Here is an 18,381-nt window from a genome sequence, read left to right on the forward strand (position 1 = left end):
ACATTATAATGTATTGCTGGGACTTGTAGTACTGCATAGCTGGTGCTATTCTGCATTGCTGTATAATGATTATACAGCAATGCAGAATAGCACCAACTATGCAGGACTACAAGTCCCAGCAATACATTATATTATTAAGTAGGGATGCCCCAGTGCCAATACTGTTTTTTTTTTACATGTACTTGTGAAAATGCCCCATACTATGCGCAGGCAAAATTACCAGGGTTGCAGCAGTCGCATTTGCGACCGGGCCCTGGTGTTCGGCCAGTTGGGGGGAGCCCAGAGAGAAAGAAGAGGGCCCGCCACACGCAGCTGCTTCATGCTGCAAGTTTTTGACACTTGCAGACCGCAGTTCAGGCAGAGGGATTGTGAAGACGCTGCAGTGTGTGTGTGTGTGTGTGGGGGGTGTCAGTCAGGGAACTCAATTTGCATGCACTGCGGTGCCATTGACTTTAATGCACAGCCATGCCCCCTCCCACCCCAGAACGTAGTGAGCTGGCCAGGATGCGATTCAGTGTGTTCCAGCACTAAATTGGGCCGGATCACACTGGAGCTGGTCTGAACTAGCCCTGAAAGTCATAACATACAGTATTTTTCGCTCCATAAGATGCACTTTATTCCCCCCAAAAGGGGGGCAAAAATGTCTGTGCGTCTTATGGAGCGAATCCCTATCGCCCGACGCCCGGGACATGCAGTTTCGGGCGCCGGGCGAGTATTTTGTTTGTACATTCAGCCCTGCTCCGGACAAGCAGAGCTAAATGTACAGTGGGAGCCGCTGCTCATTTAATGCAAGTGATCTAATCAGCCGTGGTTTTCGGGGTCCCCCGGTCCTCTGGGGGAACCGTGATCACGACATATGAGCTCACCATGGAGCCCGTAGAGCAGATGAAGATCTGTGTGATCACTGAGACCGTGGCGCTGTAATCACAGCGCCACCTGTCTCAGCTGTCGCTAACTGCAGCTGTCACAGAACCCTACCCTCCCTGCATCCTATGGTCAGGTGCGCCTTATGGATCGCAAAATACGGTACATACTGTTTATTTAACCACTTGCTGACCGGGGTGTTTATACCCCCTTCCTGACCAGGCAATTTTTTCAGTATTCAGCGCTGCCGTACTTTGACTGACATTTATTCCGTCATGCAACGCTGTACTGAAATGAATTTTATACAATTTTTTGGGGACAGATAGAGCTTTCTTTTGGTGGTATTTAATAACCACTGCAGGTTTTATTTTTTTACTGTATAATAAAAAAAAGTAACGAAAATTTTGAAAAAAAAAACCTGTTTTCCCTACGTTATGTTATAAAGCATTTATTATTACCCAATATTTTGGTAAATTATAAAAGACGGGGTCACGTGGGGTAAATGGACACCAAACATGTCAAGCCTTTCTATCATCTCAAACCAGTCTGCCCATTCTCCCCTGACCTCTGACATCAACAAGGCATTTTCCTCCACACAACTGCGGCTCACTGGATATTTTATCTTTTCAGACAATTCTCTGTAAACCTAAGGCCTGGGCGTTTTTCAGTGCTGATCGAAGCACTGAAAAACGCTCTAGCAGTGAAATCCTATTAACTCCTATGGGCATGGTTCCCACCTGGGCATATTTCAGCGCGTTTTGACGCGCTGAAAAACGCCCTACGGCCGAAATAGTACAGGAGCTTCTTTGGGGCGGATTTCAGCACGTATCCACGAGTGTGGCTCGGGGTTAACAAAGCGGTAACCCCGAGCCACACTTGGGAATACAGCGTAGGTCCTACCTTGTCCGCGATCCCCGCTGTGTGCTCCGGCCGCTCCCGTCTTCTGGGTTCCGTCCCTTGCGAGCGTCCGCGTCGCAGGGGGGGCCGAACCGGCGGGAAGTAGAAAAAAAAAAGAGAAAGAAAAAAGAAAAAAAAAATCATACCGCCAGGGAGGTTAAAAAATGAGCGTCGAACGCGTGTTACATTGAACAAAAAAACGTGCTTAAAACAAGCATAAAATGCGCCTATTTGGAACGCCCAGGTGTGAACCCAGCCTTAGAGATGGTTGTGTGTGAAAATCCCAGTAGATCAGCAGTTTCTGAAATACTCAGACCAGCCCGTCTGGAACCAATAACCATGCCACGTTTAAAGTCACTGAAATGCCCTTCCTTCCCCCATTCCGATGCTCGGTTTGAACTTCAGCAAGTCGTCTTCACCATGTCTAGATAAATGCATTGAGTTGATGCCCTGTGATTGGCTGATTAGCAATTTGTGTTACCATGCAATTGAACAAGTGTACCTAATAAAGTGGCTGGTGAGTGTATATTACACACATCTGAGCAGTAACTACTTACCGTGACATATGCGCTGCCTTGGGGGCCCATTCACACCACCTCCAGACCAGATTGTTTTTGGACCTAAAATTAATCCCAATGTATCCCTATGCTATTCCTGGCCTGTGTTCATACCAGCGCAGTCCATTCCAGACCAGAAAAATACTGCATGTCTCATTTTGTCTGGTTTTGGAATGCACTGGAACTAGGGTTCCTACCTTTTCTTCCATAAAACCCGAACACTCTAGCGACACAGAGTTTTTTGGGGGAGAATGAGTTGCGGCTTATTCATATGTAAATAGCGCCACCCATATTTAAATATCACAGTCAAGACTATTTTCAGTGGGGGGGGGGCAGTGGGCCCTATCTTAATTTTGGTTGCCCCTGTCTGCTTGACATATTGGGTCCGGGTTCCAGCTGCCATGAAACCCAGACACAACATTTAAAACCCAGACTCTCTGGTTGAATCCTAGACAGGTGGCAACCCTAACTGGAACGCATTAAAGCTGCATGTGAATGCACTGGAACGCACCTGAAAGCCCATTTTAAGCTAAAAAGAAGAAAAAACAGCTCCAGAACACGGCAAAACACAATACACTGCATTCCAGATCTGGTCCGGAAAATGGTGTGAAGCTGCCCTGAATGCAGACAATATTTATCCATGCACTACATACATAGCTACCAGTTCTACTTGTATGTGCGATATACACGTGTACAGGGGTAGCGTCTGTCATTAGATTTGTACAGCAAGGCTGTGACTGCAAGCTGCACCTGTAACCCCAGGCAGAGAAATCCCCCCCCCCAATGTAGACTGTGTGGCCCTCCTGAGGACTCTATGACAAGAAGTGTGTTGCTGGCCGGGTAACCAGATTAAAATAAGGGAGGAATAAATATGAAATAAGAACACTAACACCGCCATTACATATAGAGACCATATTACATGTTTATTATTATACATTAATATAATCAGACGCTGCAGTAATAAATATGGCTGATTCTAGCAGACACAGTTCATCCATTATCACCCGCTTGCTCTTCTCATACTCACCTAGCTGAGCTCGGCTGCACTCGGCTATTTCCGGATTCCTTCGTCCTTCCCGCCGGAAGTAGTTCTTTCAACCTTCTTTCCTTCCGGAAGTTCTCCCTCTTCTTTTTTTTATTTTTTTTCTTTGCCGGAAGTCTCCCCTTTTCTTCTCCCCCTGACGGGCACCGGAAACACACTCGGCGCCCCGAGTTATTGTGCGCGGGAGAGGGCAAGATGGCGGCGAATATGTACCGGGTGGGCGGTGAGTATTGTCGGTGGATTAAGAAGGATTTTTGTGAATGGTGTGTGTAGAGGGGAGCGCTGCGGCGACCACTCTCCTTCCATTGTACGGGCCGGGCCGGCTCTCATATGAGGCGCTCACCATGGAGGGAACAAGGAGCGGGGGGACGGGCTTCAGGGCGCCCACCAATCTGCGCACCTTCTGAGGGACTACAAGTGCCAGTATGCCGGGCGTTCTTGGCACGTGCTGGCTAAGCCCGTCTTCCTCTATGGAGGCTCGCATAACCCCCCCCCCCCCTTTCCCGGTGTGGGAGATGTGACAGGCCCAGGCTCCTGTGTGTACAGGACAGAGTGGGCCGTATTCATCTGAGTGAACTGAGAAGTGTCGGTTCTGCCAGATCCTCACCGATAAGAACATTTGAACTCTGAATTCGGAGTCATTTCTATAGAGAAACAGAGTACAGGAGAGGAGCTCAGTATTTGTACACTTTTATGTCTGGGGTCATTATAATAACAATGGAGTCCAGACAATGGAGGAAAAGTACAGATGTTTGCTTATTATCACTAGATGGATTTATAGAACTGTAGGAAAAATAGATTTAAAGCTGAACTCTGGATGCAAAAACTTTCATTTAAACACATTCCTCGATAGCCACAGGATATAAATCCCATTTGTGCAGCAAACACTTTTGCAAACCCAGTTATTACCATTTATAAATGGCAGTGACATCATCGGTGTGTTGTACATAAACTGAGCAGAGCTGTGGGAGGAGCCAGAAGTTCCTCCCACTACAGGAGGGGGTGGCTATAAGACCAGTCACACTGCACAAGGAGCGAAGGCAACACTGGTCTTTATTGCAGGAAGCGTCTACTCAAAGGCAAAGTTTCACCCTGCATCTGGAAGAAACACACAAAGCACACCGAGTAGTGATTATTTTCAGAATTGATTAGTTGGGCGACTATTTCGATCAGATAAAAAAATGAAATACCATCCTTACTTTAAAATACACCAATACTGTTACAAGCATAAAGTTTACTTCAGAATAAAACTGCATGCACAATGTTTTGCAATCGTACTGCATTGGAATGCATGGCATTTGCGGTACTGTGGGATCAAGTGCGGGCAATCACCCTGTGGGTGGGAGGTGCGTTTGGGGTGGCATTGAAATGAATGGCACTGCAACGCACCTCCTGCAGCAGAATTTGTCAGGCCGAAACTGAAATTGATTTTTTTCCACCTTTTTTATCATTTTTTAAATTTTTTTTATAATTGTATTGTAAGCACATGGCACTTGAATAGGTTTAGCCAGGGAACGACCGAGGCCAGTGGCAAGATTCTGCAGATGGCAGCTGAATGTAACTACAGCAGGTAGTGGGCTGGCGCAATAGCCACCCTGCTATTGGCCATTTCAAATTGCAATAGCAGACTGGCTATTGCACCCGCCCACTGCTTGCTGTGCCCTCCTCCCAGCATGGAGGAGAGAACTAGGGGATCCAACCAACTAATCGATAATGAGAATCATTGACAACTATTCTCATTATTGGTTGGTTGCAGCTCCACTTGCATTCAAACAATATTTGTTCCAGAATTCAGCTCTCAAATCTGCTTGGTAGTAAATAGGGATGACCCGATACCGGTATTTCGGTATCGAGTACCGATATTTTTATTTTGGTACTCGCCAATATCGAGTACCGGAAGTCCCATTCAGGGACGTGTAATGACACGCCACCCGGCTTCCCGATTAGCAGTGAAGCTGTCCCCATGCTTCTCGTCACCTAGTCTGCTTTCTGGCCAATCAGGAAGCTGTGTAATGGTGTGGCGCCCGGCTTCCTGATTGGCCCGGGAAGCTGGCTCCATGCTCCCTTTTCACAAGTGACGAGAGAGCATGGAGCTGGCTTCCCGGCCAATCAGGAAGCCGGGCAGCGTATAATTACACGATGCCCAGCTTCCTGATACCGGAAGTATCGGACTAGGCTTTGGAGCAGTTGGGCAAGTACAGATACTCGGCACCGATACTAGTGTCGGTGCATCCCTAGTAGTAAGTAGGTATCCGTAGTGAGGTGCATTCTGCCTCACTGCCCATCCTCGACTATTCATAGTTTTATTGATGCCAGGAAGTGTGGCTTTCACTATACTTACAGCACTGCTACAGGAGAACTGTGACTCTCATACACAAAGTTCATACTCTTTAGCTCTCCTCTTGTCCATTCACAGACCACTTTGTATTTATTTAATGGGTTACAGAATATAGAGCGTTCCATGAATGGGGGATTGGTTGGAGTGAATAAACGGCACATAGCTCCAGTGTGGGAGTACATTTACTTGCTGTGCATTGTTGGTGACAGTGTTCTCTTTAAAGTGACCCTGTCACTGCACTACACACTAGGCAGCCTGTAAAAAGAGAGGTTAACTTACCTTTCCAGTGGGCTGCGTGTTGAAAAACTGTGGTACTAGGTGCTTCCTCCCGCCAGCTCACATGTCACTAGAGGATGTACAAGCCAGTGGAAGGAACCGCAGCATGCAGTGGGGGGTGATGACTATTCCATCCTCCAAGTGGCTAAGAAGCTGCAAAGCAGTGGCTTTTCAGTGCACGGGCTGTGGGAAAGGTAAGTATATTTCCTTGCACAGGTGCTTTGTGTGTAGAAATGGACCCATGGTGACAGGGTCACTTTAAAGAAGAAATCCTGTTAACCCTTGCAATGGGGCTACCCCCGCACTGCAAAGGTTAACTGCTGGTTTGTGTCTAAGTGCTTTAAAAAAAAAGATATACTTACCCAAACTACCGAGCCGACTCCCTGCTTCTCTGGTCACTGAAGCGTGCGTCCCCTCTGCTTAGACAGATGGAATGTGTCCTCATGTCTGTTCACTTGTATATGGCGTGATGACACAAGGATTCTTAAGCTGGCCATACACCTTACAATTATCTGCAGATTTTCTGTGGTCGGATGGGAAAGGTGTAACAGATTCCTTCATCTACACTTAACTGAGTGGATGGAGTAATCTCCACCTGGGCCAATCTGTTGCACTTTTTCCACCTGACCACAGAAAATCTGCTGATAATTGTAAGGTGTATGGGCAGCTTAACCAGTTGACATCCGCGGTGTTAAAACCCGCCCCTCAGCGGGGCGGGCTTCCGATGATCGCAAGTACGATCTGCCCGTCCAAGGTGGGTAGATCATACGGGCTTTTAATGAGCATACGACCATCGCAAGACAAAAGTCTTGCGATGGTCTTAAGGTGTATGGGCACCTTTAGACTGCTGTAGAGAAGGGGGGAGAGGCTCCAGGGACCGGCAAGGAACAAGCTGGGATGATCAGGTGAGTAGAACTGTTTATTGTAGCATGCAGAAAGAAATGAGCAGTTAACCCTTGCAGAGCCAGGGGTAGCCCCACTGCAGGGGTTAATAACTTTTTCCCCCTGAGTTCTTCTTTAAAATTACAGTATCAGATTGCTGTGTTTGATCTTGAAACAGTTGAGCAGGTGACTGCGCTGACCAGTGAGTTCCTGCCATTTGGGAGCGAAATTCAAAATACAAATGCAGGACTGCCCTGCTGTGTACGGATAGTGCATTTGTGGAGGTGAAGGAGTGTTGGCCCAAAGGTAAGTATAGCAAGGGGGGGGGGGCCTGATTGGAGATGCCATTTTCCTAAATTTACCTGGGAAAGTGGAATTACCCTTTAAGAAGCATTGGCTTCCAGCTCTTGGGATTTGTCCAGCTTTGACTTTGTGGTAGAAGTTTGTAAATGAAAGCTTCGATTAGGATTAAACATTCGGGCCCGCTATTGGGTTCATGCACATCACAATTCAGACGTCCTGCCGGGGTCAGCGGGTTTTGTTCTCCGATTACTTTTTTCACAGAACATTATTGGAAGCGCCGTTTAGATTTTCAGAGTCTGGCAAACAATAGGTGGAGTTTCTTCGGCAACAAACTACCACTTGTACTCGTCATTTTTCTTCACGGCCCGGCCCAGCCCCACTCCATTATCTGTCAGCTAGTTGGCTTCATGTGTATCTAGCAATGATTTTCTCTCTACTGGAAGGTGAAGAGCACAGAGGATGACCAGGCCTGCAGGTTCTCTATGTATCTCTCAGTCTGAGCAGCCTGCTTAGTAGTTTGTCCCTGCACATGTTATTTATTTTTTCCGATTTTGTGAGTCTGGGAGGTTTTGTCAGTTTGCTCATATAAGTGCATTGTATTTGTTTTGTTCAGAATTTCTGGATTGTTTAGGGATTTTTAGCCATAGTTATAGGTAATTATGTTTCCCAGGTGCTGGAAGTCAAATCGAGAGCCTTTTTGCTGTGCGTTTTTTTTTATGCATGTGTTTAATGGAACTTCAAACCTCTTTTCTACAGATCCCTTCTGCATTTTTTTAAGTCGCGCTACTCTAAAGGTGCCCATACACTGCACGATTATCGTACGATAATCGTATGCGATCGGTTTTTCATACGATAATCGAGCAGTGTGAACGGAGACGTGCGACCGTTTCTACTGTACGGTCGCACGTCTTCTGTCGAACCAGCATGTTCGAAAACCAGCCGGGAATCGTACGATTCTCGGCTGTTTAGAACGGTGCTCGGAAGATAAATGCTGAACGGGCCGGTGTGCGCACGCGCACACTGCCCGTTCAGCATTGCGGTCATCGGAATTCCAAGAATGTCCAAGATAGGCAGATCGTACGTTTTTTTAAATCCCTTTACAACCATCGCAAGACTAAAGTCTTGCGATGGTTGTAGAGTGTATGGCCACCTTAAAGCTGAACTGTGGGCAGATCTGTAGAGTAACTTAATAAAAGTTAATTTCTTACCTTTGCACAACATGATCATGATTTTTGTACAGTGGTATTCCCACGCTAAATGTGTAGGTATTGGGCTTAATTCCCCTACATTTCCTTTTCCTGTGACCAGTGGGCAATATGCTTGCTATTGATTGGCCACTGGTTGGATTTAATCCATTCTGTAGTTCCTAGTAATCCTAAGTGGTGACATAATTACATCCCCTCTTGCTCTAGTGGGCAGAGCTGGGCATCTCAGACACCCACTTACAATTGATTGACAGGCCAGAAGACCCCTGGTCTGTCACACCTTCCATGCCTGTGATTGGCATGCTATGGAAATCAATACCCAGTCTCCCATTGCCGTAGGTTGTGTGCAGCGATGTGGGTGTATACTCGGGGTATTTGGTGGCAATGTTTATATTACAACGTACCCACCTACATTCTGCCTGTTCACTACTACAATTTTCAATGCGTGATGGTAACTGTAGTTTCTTCTAGTAGCACTTCACAGCGAGCAGATGTGACATATCTATCTATGATACCTTCCTTGGGTGCCTATTTGTAGCTGATTTCTAAGTTCTATGAAGTTATGTTGAAAATGATATCCCGGAGTTCAGCATTAAAGAGAACCAGTTGCCCATGGGCATATCCGGGAATTTGAATGTTCATTGTTTAGTTATGATTGTACAGGGTTATTTATGGTAATATTTATATTCTCAGTATTAAGCATGACATTAAGGCTAATTATTCACTTTGAGTGTCAGAGGTTAGCTGGAATTTCAAGGGCCCATTCGGACCTTTTGTGTTTTGATGCATTTTTCATTGAAAACAATGGAAATGTATTAATATGAATGTCAAACGTGTCTACGCACCTTATATGATTTGCAACACAAAGTGCATTCAAATGCACTTTGTGTTGCAAATCATATAAGGTGTTTGTGTGTTGATGTGCAGATGCATTTCCATTGATTTCAATTAAAAATGAATCTGGTAAAACTGCAAAAGTGAGTCCAGCCTGAGAGTTGCTGCTCTGTCACTTGGTTGACTTTATACCCTGTCTTCCAGCTTCTGAGTGTTTACAGTCTCAGATAAGAAAACCCAGTAAATGAAGACTAAACAACTATGGGGCTCCCTTAAACAGTATTTCCACTTTGAGAAAACCCCACTAAGGGCTCAGTCACACTAGATGCAGTGCGTTCCGGCCCGATTTTGGCCGAAACGCACTGCCTCGCATTGCCGCCGGCTCACTATTTAGTGGGGTAGGAGGGGGCGTGGCGGGCCATTCAAGTGAATGGTGCCGTAGCCACGCCCTCCGGCCGCAATGCGATCCGCCTCACGGGAACGCAAGGCATGTTGTGCCTGCGGTCCGGCCCTGTGCGCTGCGATCAAAATAGTGCTTGTAGCATTTTGATCGGACCGCGGACTGCGATGCCAGTCCAGGGCCCGCAGGAGGGGTAGCGGAGCCCAGAAACCGTGGGGGGGTTGCAGGCACTTTACTGGGCCGTAGCAGCGATCTGGCGGCTGCCAGAATCGCTGCTTTTGTAAAGCTGGCCGCCGACTCTACGAATGTAAACGGGGCCCCGCCGGGAGTCTGTTTCAACAGGCCCGGTGCCAGTGACATACTTTGTACATCACTGGTAGCTAAGGGGTTAAAGTAGTACTAAAGGCGGGGCATTTTTTACCTTAAAGGAGAACTATGGGGTTAGGGCTTTCCCCCATAGTTCTCCTAAGGGTAACGGGAGGACACAAACTTGCGTCCTCCCGTCACCCAAAGCTCAGTATACCGCGAGCTACAGCTCTCTGCCGGCACAAGATCGAGAGGTGAGCGAGCGACGGTATGTGTTCGCTCACTTCCCGATCTACTGAGCCGACCTGTGACAGTTTCATTGTCACAGGTCGGCTTAGATTATGAGGCTCAGTGAAAATCACTCGCCTCATAATTCTCCTTTAATGCACTCTACTTTCAGGTATCTGGTATATTGTTTTTGTTCTGCCTGCAGGTAGAATAACAAAAATATAGAAGCCCATGGCCAGCTTAAGGCTAAATAATGGGAAAATAAAAAATGAGTAAACTTTCACAGATCTAATGTTAGATTGAATATTCTCAGTTGTGACTGTTCAAGTTATGTACTAAGCTCTTCCTGACAATTCTTAAGCTGCCCATACACCTGACCATTATCGTCCAAAAATCGCGGGTGATCCCGCGATGGTACGATAATCGTAAGGTGTATGGGCAGAGTGCGACCTCATTTACTGTACGGTCACACGACTTTAGTATTACGAGCACACTAGAAAATTGCTGGAAATCATACAGTTTTCGGTGGGTTGGTAGCGCGATCGCAAGACGAAAGCCGCACGGCCTGAGGTGCGCAAACTGCCCGCTTACCATTGCAATCATCTGTAAGCCCTCCCCTCAGCGTACAATCTGCCTGTCCAAGATGGGCAGGTCGTACAAACTTTTAATCACCTCAGAACCATCGCATAACGAAAGTTGTAAGGTGTATGGCCAGTTTTTTATGTGATCGATCACGTGAAACGTTGAGCTCTGCCATTAATTACCTTGATGGGTTGTTGCTGTGACACTCAGGTTAGTGCTTAGTAATAGGCTGCCCGTAAATGATAAAAACCTGCCCCAGTTTTATTGGAGTGATGCAACTCTTGGGCAAGGATTGTATAGATTAGGGCTACTCTAGAGAGAGGTCATGAGCACCTCTAATTTGTCAGAAATGCTCCATCATACAGATTACAATATCTGCACGTTTGCCAATCCTTCCCTCGGCTCATTAAATAGAAAGACTTATTTCTCTACAAATCCAGATTTGAGCAGGGATGGGCAGGTGTCTCTAAAATGAGTGTAATATTAACCCTTCTACTGCTTCCGCCATAGCTATTATTGCACAACACCATCAGTATGTGATCAAACTTGTGGCTGATTAGCAGCTGTGAGTTTTACTTTTTATTCAGCCGGCTTTGCCATTCATGTAGAGATGAAGCTGGCCGATCACTTCTATATGTTATAGGTGGGTGATCACACTGTATTATTAGTAAACCTAATGGAGATTGTACAAATACATTTGAATAGCAATTCTTTCGATCTCAGCTATGTCGTATACTGGTAGTTTATGTCTAAACAAGGAAATTGTGCTGGTTTCCCCATCCATGCTAAAAGACATTAATGGGGGAAATTCCCCTGGCTGGGCTACTGTATTCTGAAAGCTGGCACCAGCGGCTGTCAAAATACTTCAACAGTGACTGCAGCTGATTGGCGGCGGCCACTGTTCAGTCGCCAATTTTCAGCTCAACTTTTGTCAGGCAGAATGGTGCTGAGAGGGCCACGTACAGCTTGAATTTTACTGGTAGGGGCTCAAAATTCAAGAAGTGTATGTTTAACTTTAGCAAAAAAGTCCACTTGGTTGTTATCTAGTGCTGCCAGCTCTTCTACTACATAATTGTTTGAAGATCTAAAGAAGAGTGTTCAATCAGATTGTGAGGCGTATGGCTAGCTGCATATCAAAGCTGCATAATCTAAAGGTGCCCATACACTTTACGATTATCGGACGAAACTTTTCGTCCGATGATCGAACCGTCGTACGATGGCCCCATCCTGCCCCGACTATCGCAAGGTTCAATCAGCAGTAGATAAAAAAAGCAGTAGATTAAAACAAAAAAAACACCTGGACGACTTGCGGTAATTGACCGTAATTATTTTCGTATGCGCAGTGTTAATCGTACGACTTTTGACGGATGGAAACGCCACCAACCATGCGAACACGATCGACCAAAGTTTTCAAACATGCTTAAGCGTCAAAAGTCGTACGATTGTACAGTACTATCGGTCGGGCACTCTATTCACACGTTACGATTGTCGTACGAAAAGTCGATTGAATACGATTATCGTACGATAATCGTAAGGTGTATGGGCTTGAGCTGCATTTTTTTGTACAGCAGAGCACATGTATGGTGTGAACATGGCACATTGTTTTCTACTTGCCCTGTTCACATTATACATGTGCGGCGGCATGCAGAAAAGGACAGCTCAAAAGACATGGTGTGAACAAGCCCTAAAGGAGAAAGTGGATGATATATGGCTGCATGATCTTCAGGTTACAGAGAAAAACTGTTAAGCTGGGCACACACCCTACAACCATTGCAAGACTTTGTCTTGGGATGGTTGTAAGGTAATTTAAAAAAAAACTTACGATGATCACAAGCCGCGCTACACACCCGCCGAACATCTTATGATGCTCGGCGGGTTTTCGAACATGTTCGTAAGTTAAAAGTCGTGCGACCTTACAGTAGTAGAGGTCGCACGGCTTCCACACACCTTACGATAATCGTACGATTGCGGGATTTCCCGCGATTATTGTACGATTATCGTAAGGTTTGTTGGCACCTTTACTGGGAAAATCTGTCTGCAAATTCAGAAAAATGGAAACCACATGAAAGGGGGCAGGTGAAGAAATGTCAATGGCAGAAGAAAAGTCATTTATGGTCATATATTGCTCATAGCAACCAATCTTCTTACTTTGTTAATCCCAGTTCTGTATGAGAGAATGAATGACAATTGTGATTGCTATAGTATAGACAATGCACCTAAACAATTGAATTATTGTTGTTTTTCTAAAGATGTAATGTGTTTACTGTAGGTTAGTATAGTCCCGGACAGATCCTGCTCATCAGGGAGACTGGGAAACATCCCCTAGTCGCTGGGATATACGGCCCATATTATGCTTCCTCACTCGGGCCACTTGTCTTGTGACTTATGGTCAACTTCTGTCAGCATACAGACGATAGTACCATGGGAACCTTTTTGTATTGTAGTAAATGAATATTTGTGAAACACGGATTGTATATACATAATGAAAAACAAAACAGTTAAAAGAAGAAAAAAAAAAATCATCCGGAACCATTAGTTCACCTTTTAAAGCTGAACATTGTGATCAGTTTTTACTTCCTCCAAAACTTTCTTTTAATAAGCCGACTTATACTTCAACTACTGTTCAGACATTTTCACTTTAAGGTGGGAAGTGATTAAACTTTCTACACACCATTCTCATACCCTACCCTACTACATACCCTGATCAGTGGAGCGCTCTGTTCATTAAAAATGTAACGCAGCTCTTTGCTCCTAAATAAAATACATTTAAAAAACATGCAGAACAACTATTTTTGTAGCACAGCCAATCAGCTGTGAGAATAGCAGCATATACTGTGGGGTGAAAAAAGTAATGCATGCTTCACAATGCACAGTATTGTGATCATGCACTCATGCTGCACTGCAACTCACACTGGGAAGTGTTGGGGTACAATACAAATTAATGGCAGCACATCTAGTGTGTGGTGCGTTGCGCTGTGTGATAACACACTAAACGCATGCACATCATGCCTTTAGCCCGACTCTGTAGTGCGGGGAAGTGTTGGAATTTCTGTCAGGTTTTTTTTTTTTATTGCTCTTTGTGTTTCCATTGGGGAGCTTTCTCTTCACTTTATATGTGACCCCAGGGCAAGAGTGTAATAATTGAGTGTTAATGGGATAAGAAACTTGACAGAAAAAAAAAAAGTTTGCAGTCTCTGACTCCATGGGAGGGAATTCCCATCAGTTCCTGTCTGTGACACACTGCCACTGCCACACATTCGCAAAAACCTTGCAGAGGTTCTAATTTTCTACTGTACTCCAACCTCCATTTATAGCTGGAATTGGACTTTATTGCAGCAGTGTAACACATTTTGTAGACCGCTTGTACACAGCCACTTAGGTTATATATAAGCAAAATCATATATTTGTTTTTCTGTGTTTTAGCTGGTAGAACATAATATGGTGTGATGTGATATGATGTTTTACCATATGAACCTAATTTGCTTTTTTTTTTACATTTCAGATTATGTGTATTTTGAAAACTCTTCAAGTAACCCGTACCTTATTCGCCGGATAGAGGAACTTAACAAGGTAACATTTCCTTTTTGTGGCCCTGGATGTTGCACGGTCTATATGTTTTAATCCCATTGTGTGGTATTTAACTTGCTTGGCTAAAATGTAGCCTTCTTTTTTGCAGACAGCAAATGGCAATGTTGAAGCCAAGGTTGTGTGTCTTTTTCGTCGCAGAGACATCTCCAGCAGTCTGAACAGTCTAGCAGACAGCAATGCACGTGAGTATCTGTGTCACTGTTGCAATTGTGTCAAATATTTGAAAGTACACATAGCTTGGTTCAGTGTAATGCACTTCTATGAATCTGTAGCTTGAGTGTTGATTCCAGCTACCAGATTACTTTGTGAATTCTCAGTTTCAGAGAATTTCCAATACAATGGTGGGGCATGGCACGTATAGGGAAGATTAAGGCACAGAGGCCTGGAAGTAGATTGAGCCTAGATGTGCTCTTACCACAATTGGTGGCAATAAAGTTTAAATAGTTTTGATTTTTTTTTTTATACATACATAAAGTTACTTTGTAAATAAAGTTAAAAAAGACTGATGACAACTACATTTTATTTTTAACCACTTCAAGACCAGGTGTTTAGACCCCCTTCCTGGCCAGGCCATTTTTCAGTATTCAGCGCTGCGGTACTTTGACTGACGTTTATTCCGTCATGCAGCGCTGTACTGAAATGAATTTTATACCATTTTTTGGGGACAGATAGAGCTTTATTTCGGTGGTATTTAATCACCACTGGGGTTTTTATTTTTTACTATAATTAGGAAAAATTACAGAAAATTTGGGGAAAGGCTCTACAGCCGGCGGATCGCTTGTATGGTGACAGGCATCGCTGCCTGTTATTAAATTTCGGCCATTTCCCGCTCGCCCGCTCAGATCTAGAGAGCTCGGGCCGGCCGTTTTTTTACTACGGCCAGCCCGGAGGTGGTTAAAAGATATTTATTTCTCATCCATTAAGTAACAGGAAGCCATTACAAGTTATACTGCCAGCTACAGGTTTGGACGCTGACAAACAAAATTGTAGCCGGTTTGGAGTAACCCGTCCTATTTTTTTGCTAGTGTCCTAGAGGATAGACCTCTTTTCTTCGACTCTGCTAACCATTTTTTTGCCAGTTTTTTCTCTTCCGTTTTTTTAAATCAACATTCCTTACTACATCGCTGCTCTAGATGGTCATCATCAGGATCAACCTTTTTCTCAGCCTAGGTTTGGAGGACTGTACCCGGACATCGTTTGACTGGGCATTGCAGGGCTAGCCCTGAAAGTGACCTTCTGGCACTGGGTTCTGCTTTAGGTGCTTTTCAGACTCCATTCTGGTAACAAATGAGTTCAGAGCCACTTGCATTGTCTCAGCATTTGCCCTCTTTCTAAAGTGACTCACTTTGTGAATAGGATCAGGCTGAGCACCGGAAGCTACCTCTAACGCTCAAAATTCCCACTCTGTTGGTTTTTCCGCAGAAGGGGTTAACATTGAGGGCTAGAGCACTGATGTCTTCCACTGGGTAGTGTCACATGCACGCATGCTCTCTGCTCACTTTCTTTAAAATTAGTGTTCAGGAAACAGCTGGCTGCTACTCCTACTGCTTGTAACAGCCATGTTGAACTCTGATCAGCAGTCTGTTTCTGCTTGCTACCTACAATGACTTGAGAACCTCTCGACTGTCTGACTTTACACTTAATACAAGCAGTTGGCTTTGAATACCTGAGGCCTTGTCTTGTACCCTGAGCTATGTTGCCTTACCACCTTGCAGGTGTGGTTTGGTTCTAGATATGGGGGTGCCCCTAACTTCCCCTAGCTCACAGGCAATTAATTGCTGCTTGCAGCATACCTACTGATGTGGCTGACATCTGCAATCTGGAATCATCATGTCTTCTTCTAGAGTCTGTGCCAGCTTAGAAGTCTTTCATAGCTACATCGGGCATGGATTCCCCCCCCCCCCCCTCTCTCTTGTCTTAGGTTTTAACGTCAGTCATGCATGACTTTATGGTATGTTTGCTGACTCTTAACTCAGAGGCCACAAGTGTGTTTTCAAGAGGCCTCTGAGCCATCAGCCACTGACACTGTCTGACACTGTCTGAATCTTTCCAGTCTTCCAGTCCTGGCAGGATGGACCTGCTTCTGAGCAGTCAGTCTTCTGCCATCACTTTCAAACTAAGAGACCATTTCAGCTCTTGTTGATGTGATATGCACTGCTTAAAGATAGAGGATCAACCTGTCAGTTCTACCAGCACTGTCCCCAGTCTAGGATCCTTTAGTACTCCTTTTAGAGTATTCTGTGTGATATATTTTTTTTTCTCTATTATTATTATATTATTGTTAAATTTTCTTTTGATTTTAATTGCTTTGTGAATTATTACTACAATCGATCTATATTTTTGTAAATATACAAAACTGAAAAAAAAACTTAAATTTCATATATATATATATAAATCATTTTACAGAGTGAATAACTGTCAAGTGTTTTTCTGCTTCCCCACTGTTTTGTCCTCATATAGGGGAATTTGAGGAAGAGTCCAAACAGCCATCTGTTGGTGATCAACATAGGCACCAACTAAAACATCGAGAACTGTTTCTTTCCAGACAGTTTGAATCTCTGCCAGCAACACATATCAGGTAAAGCCACATGATCTTTTGGATGCTTGTAGCAGATGTATTGATGGATTGCATAGTATTTTTGTTAAATCGGTATACAACATGTAACTGTATCATTGGAGCAGTCTGCTGTGTGGAAGGTAATTGCTGGGTATGTAAATGTTGGGGTGTTTTGGGAGTTGGGTTATTGCACGGGCTGGGATGATCAAATACCTTGGAAGCATTTGTTATGTCTGATGTGTTCTGTGCAGGGGCAAATGCAGTGTAACTCTGCTGAATGAGACAGACATTTTAAGCCAGTATTTGGAGAAAGAGGTGAGCTTTTCTTTTTCTGTTCAGTCTTTATTCTTTGTTCAGCATTCTCATTCTTTCAGCCACCTTTACCATTTTCCTTCCTCATCCATTAATGTCTTTATCTTTTAGGATTGCTTTTTTTACTCGTTGGTGTTTGACCCTGTGCAAAAGACTCTATTGGCTGATCAAGGAGAGATCAGAGTTGGTTCCAAATATCAGGCAGAAATTCCTGACCAGCTAGCTGAAGGTGAGTAAACACAATTGAGGCCTAGTTCACACAAGCCTTAGCTTTAATAAGAGCAGGGTGAATACCAGGTTTTTGGCTAACGTTTGCAAAGCATTTGTGAATCTTTTAGGCTTCAGTGCAGCTTTCTTGAAGCTTTAAAGCATTCATTTAGCTCCAGTAGGGAAATATTAAAACAGATCTTAATTGGAGTGCTGTCACTTTAAACAAGCTGCCAGCAGGTTTTTAACAAGCATAAAGTTGTGCTGAAGCTTACTAAAGCCTGCTAGCAGCTTGTTTTAAAGTGACGAACTGGCACTTCCATTAAGATTTGTTTTTAACATCCCCAAACTGGAGCCCAGTGGTGCTTTAAGAGCTTTAACAAATCTTGCCAAAAGCTCTGCAAATGCTCTGTAAAAAATCTCACTGTTCACACTGCTGTTATACAAGCTGAAGCCTGTGCTAGACTACACATGTGGCAGCAGTATCTTTATTTCTTTAAACTATACATTTACTTTGGGTAACCTTTCTTTAATTTTTCCAGTACTATATTAATCTCTGTTTTCATGTTTAGGTGAATCTGATAACCGGAACCAGCAGAAAATGGAGATGAAAGTTTGGGATCCCGAGAATCCTTTAACTGATAGACAAATAGACCAGTTTCTTGTAGTTGCCAGGTAAGTTAATATAGTCCAGAAACAGACAAAGCAGCTACAATTGCTTGTTTTTTCCTGTTGTAGCTCTGGAAACCACTTCCGTTGTAATTTCTGATGACATTTTGTTTATTTGTAGGGCTGTTGGCACATTTGCAAGAGCATTGGACTGCAGTAGCTCAATTAGACAACCGAGTTTACACATGAGCGCAGCAGCTGCTTCTCGTGACATTACACTGGTATGAATTCTATTCCTTCTCATAACAGAACATTTCCAGGATATTTAATGTTACATAGTAAATTATATCCTATCTCCTATTCAGCATCTCTCCTTTTTTTTTTTTTTTTTTTT

General features: G+C 44.3%; 1 protein-coding gene across 1 annotated transcript in view; it reads left to right on the top strand.

The window, feature by feature from the left end:
- The first annotated feature begins 3,420 nt into the window (after positions 1-3,420).
- MTA2 (metastasis associated 1 family member 2) overlaps positions 3,421-18,381 on the top strand; it is a 28,626-nt gene continuing 13,665 nt past the window's right edge. The window contains exons 1-8 of the mRNA XM_018565326.1: positions 3,421-3,583; positions 14,217-14,284; positions 14,391-14,484; positions 16,763-16,880; positions 17,111-17,174; positions 17,283-17,400; positions 17,951-18,053; positions 18,169-18,268. Of these exons, the coding sequence (XP_018420828.1) occupies positions 3,556-3,583; positions 14,217-14,284; positions 14,391-14,484; positions 16,763-16,880; positions 17,111-17,174; positions 17,283-17,400; positions 17,951-18,053; positions 18,169-18,268 (693 nt within the window). The 5' untranslated portion in view covers positions 3,421-3,555. The remainder of the gene's footprint in view (positions 3,584-14,216; positions 14,285-14,390; positions 14,485-16,762; positions 16,881-17,110; positions 17,175-17,282; positions 17,401-17,950; positions 18,054-18,168; positions 18,269-18,381) is intronic.

Source organism: Nanorana parkeri, unplaced genomic scaffold, assembly GCF_000935625.1.
Source record: "Nanorana parkeri isolate BGI_ZX_2015 unplaced genomic scaffold, ASM93562v1 scaffold25, whole genome shotgun sequence".
NCBI lineage: Eukaryota > Metazoa > Chordata > Amphibia > Anura > Dicroglossidae > Nanorana > Nanorana parkeri.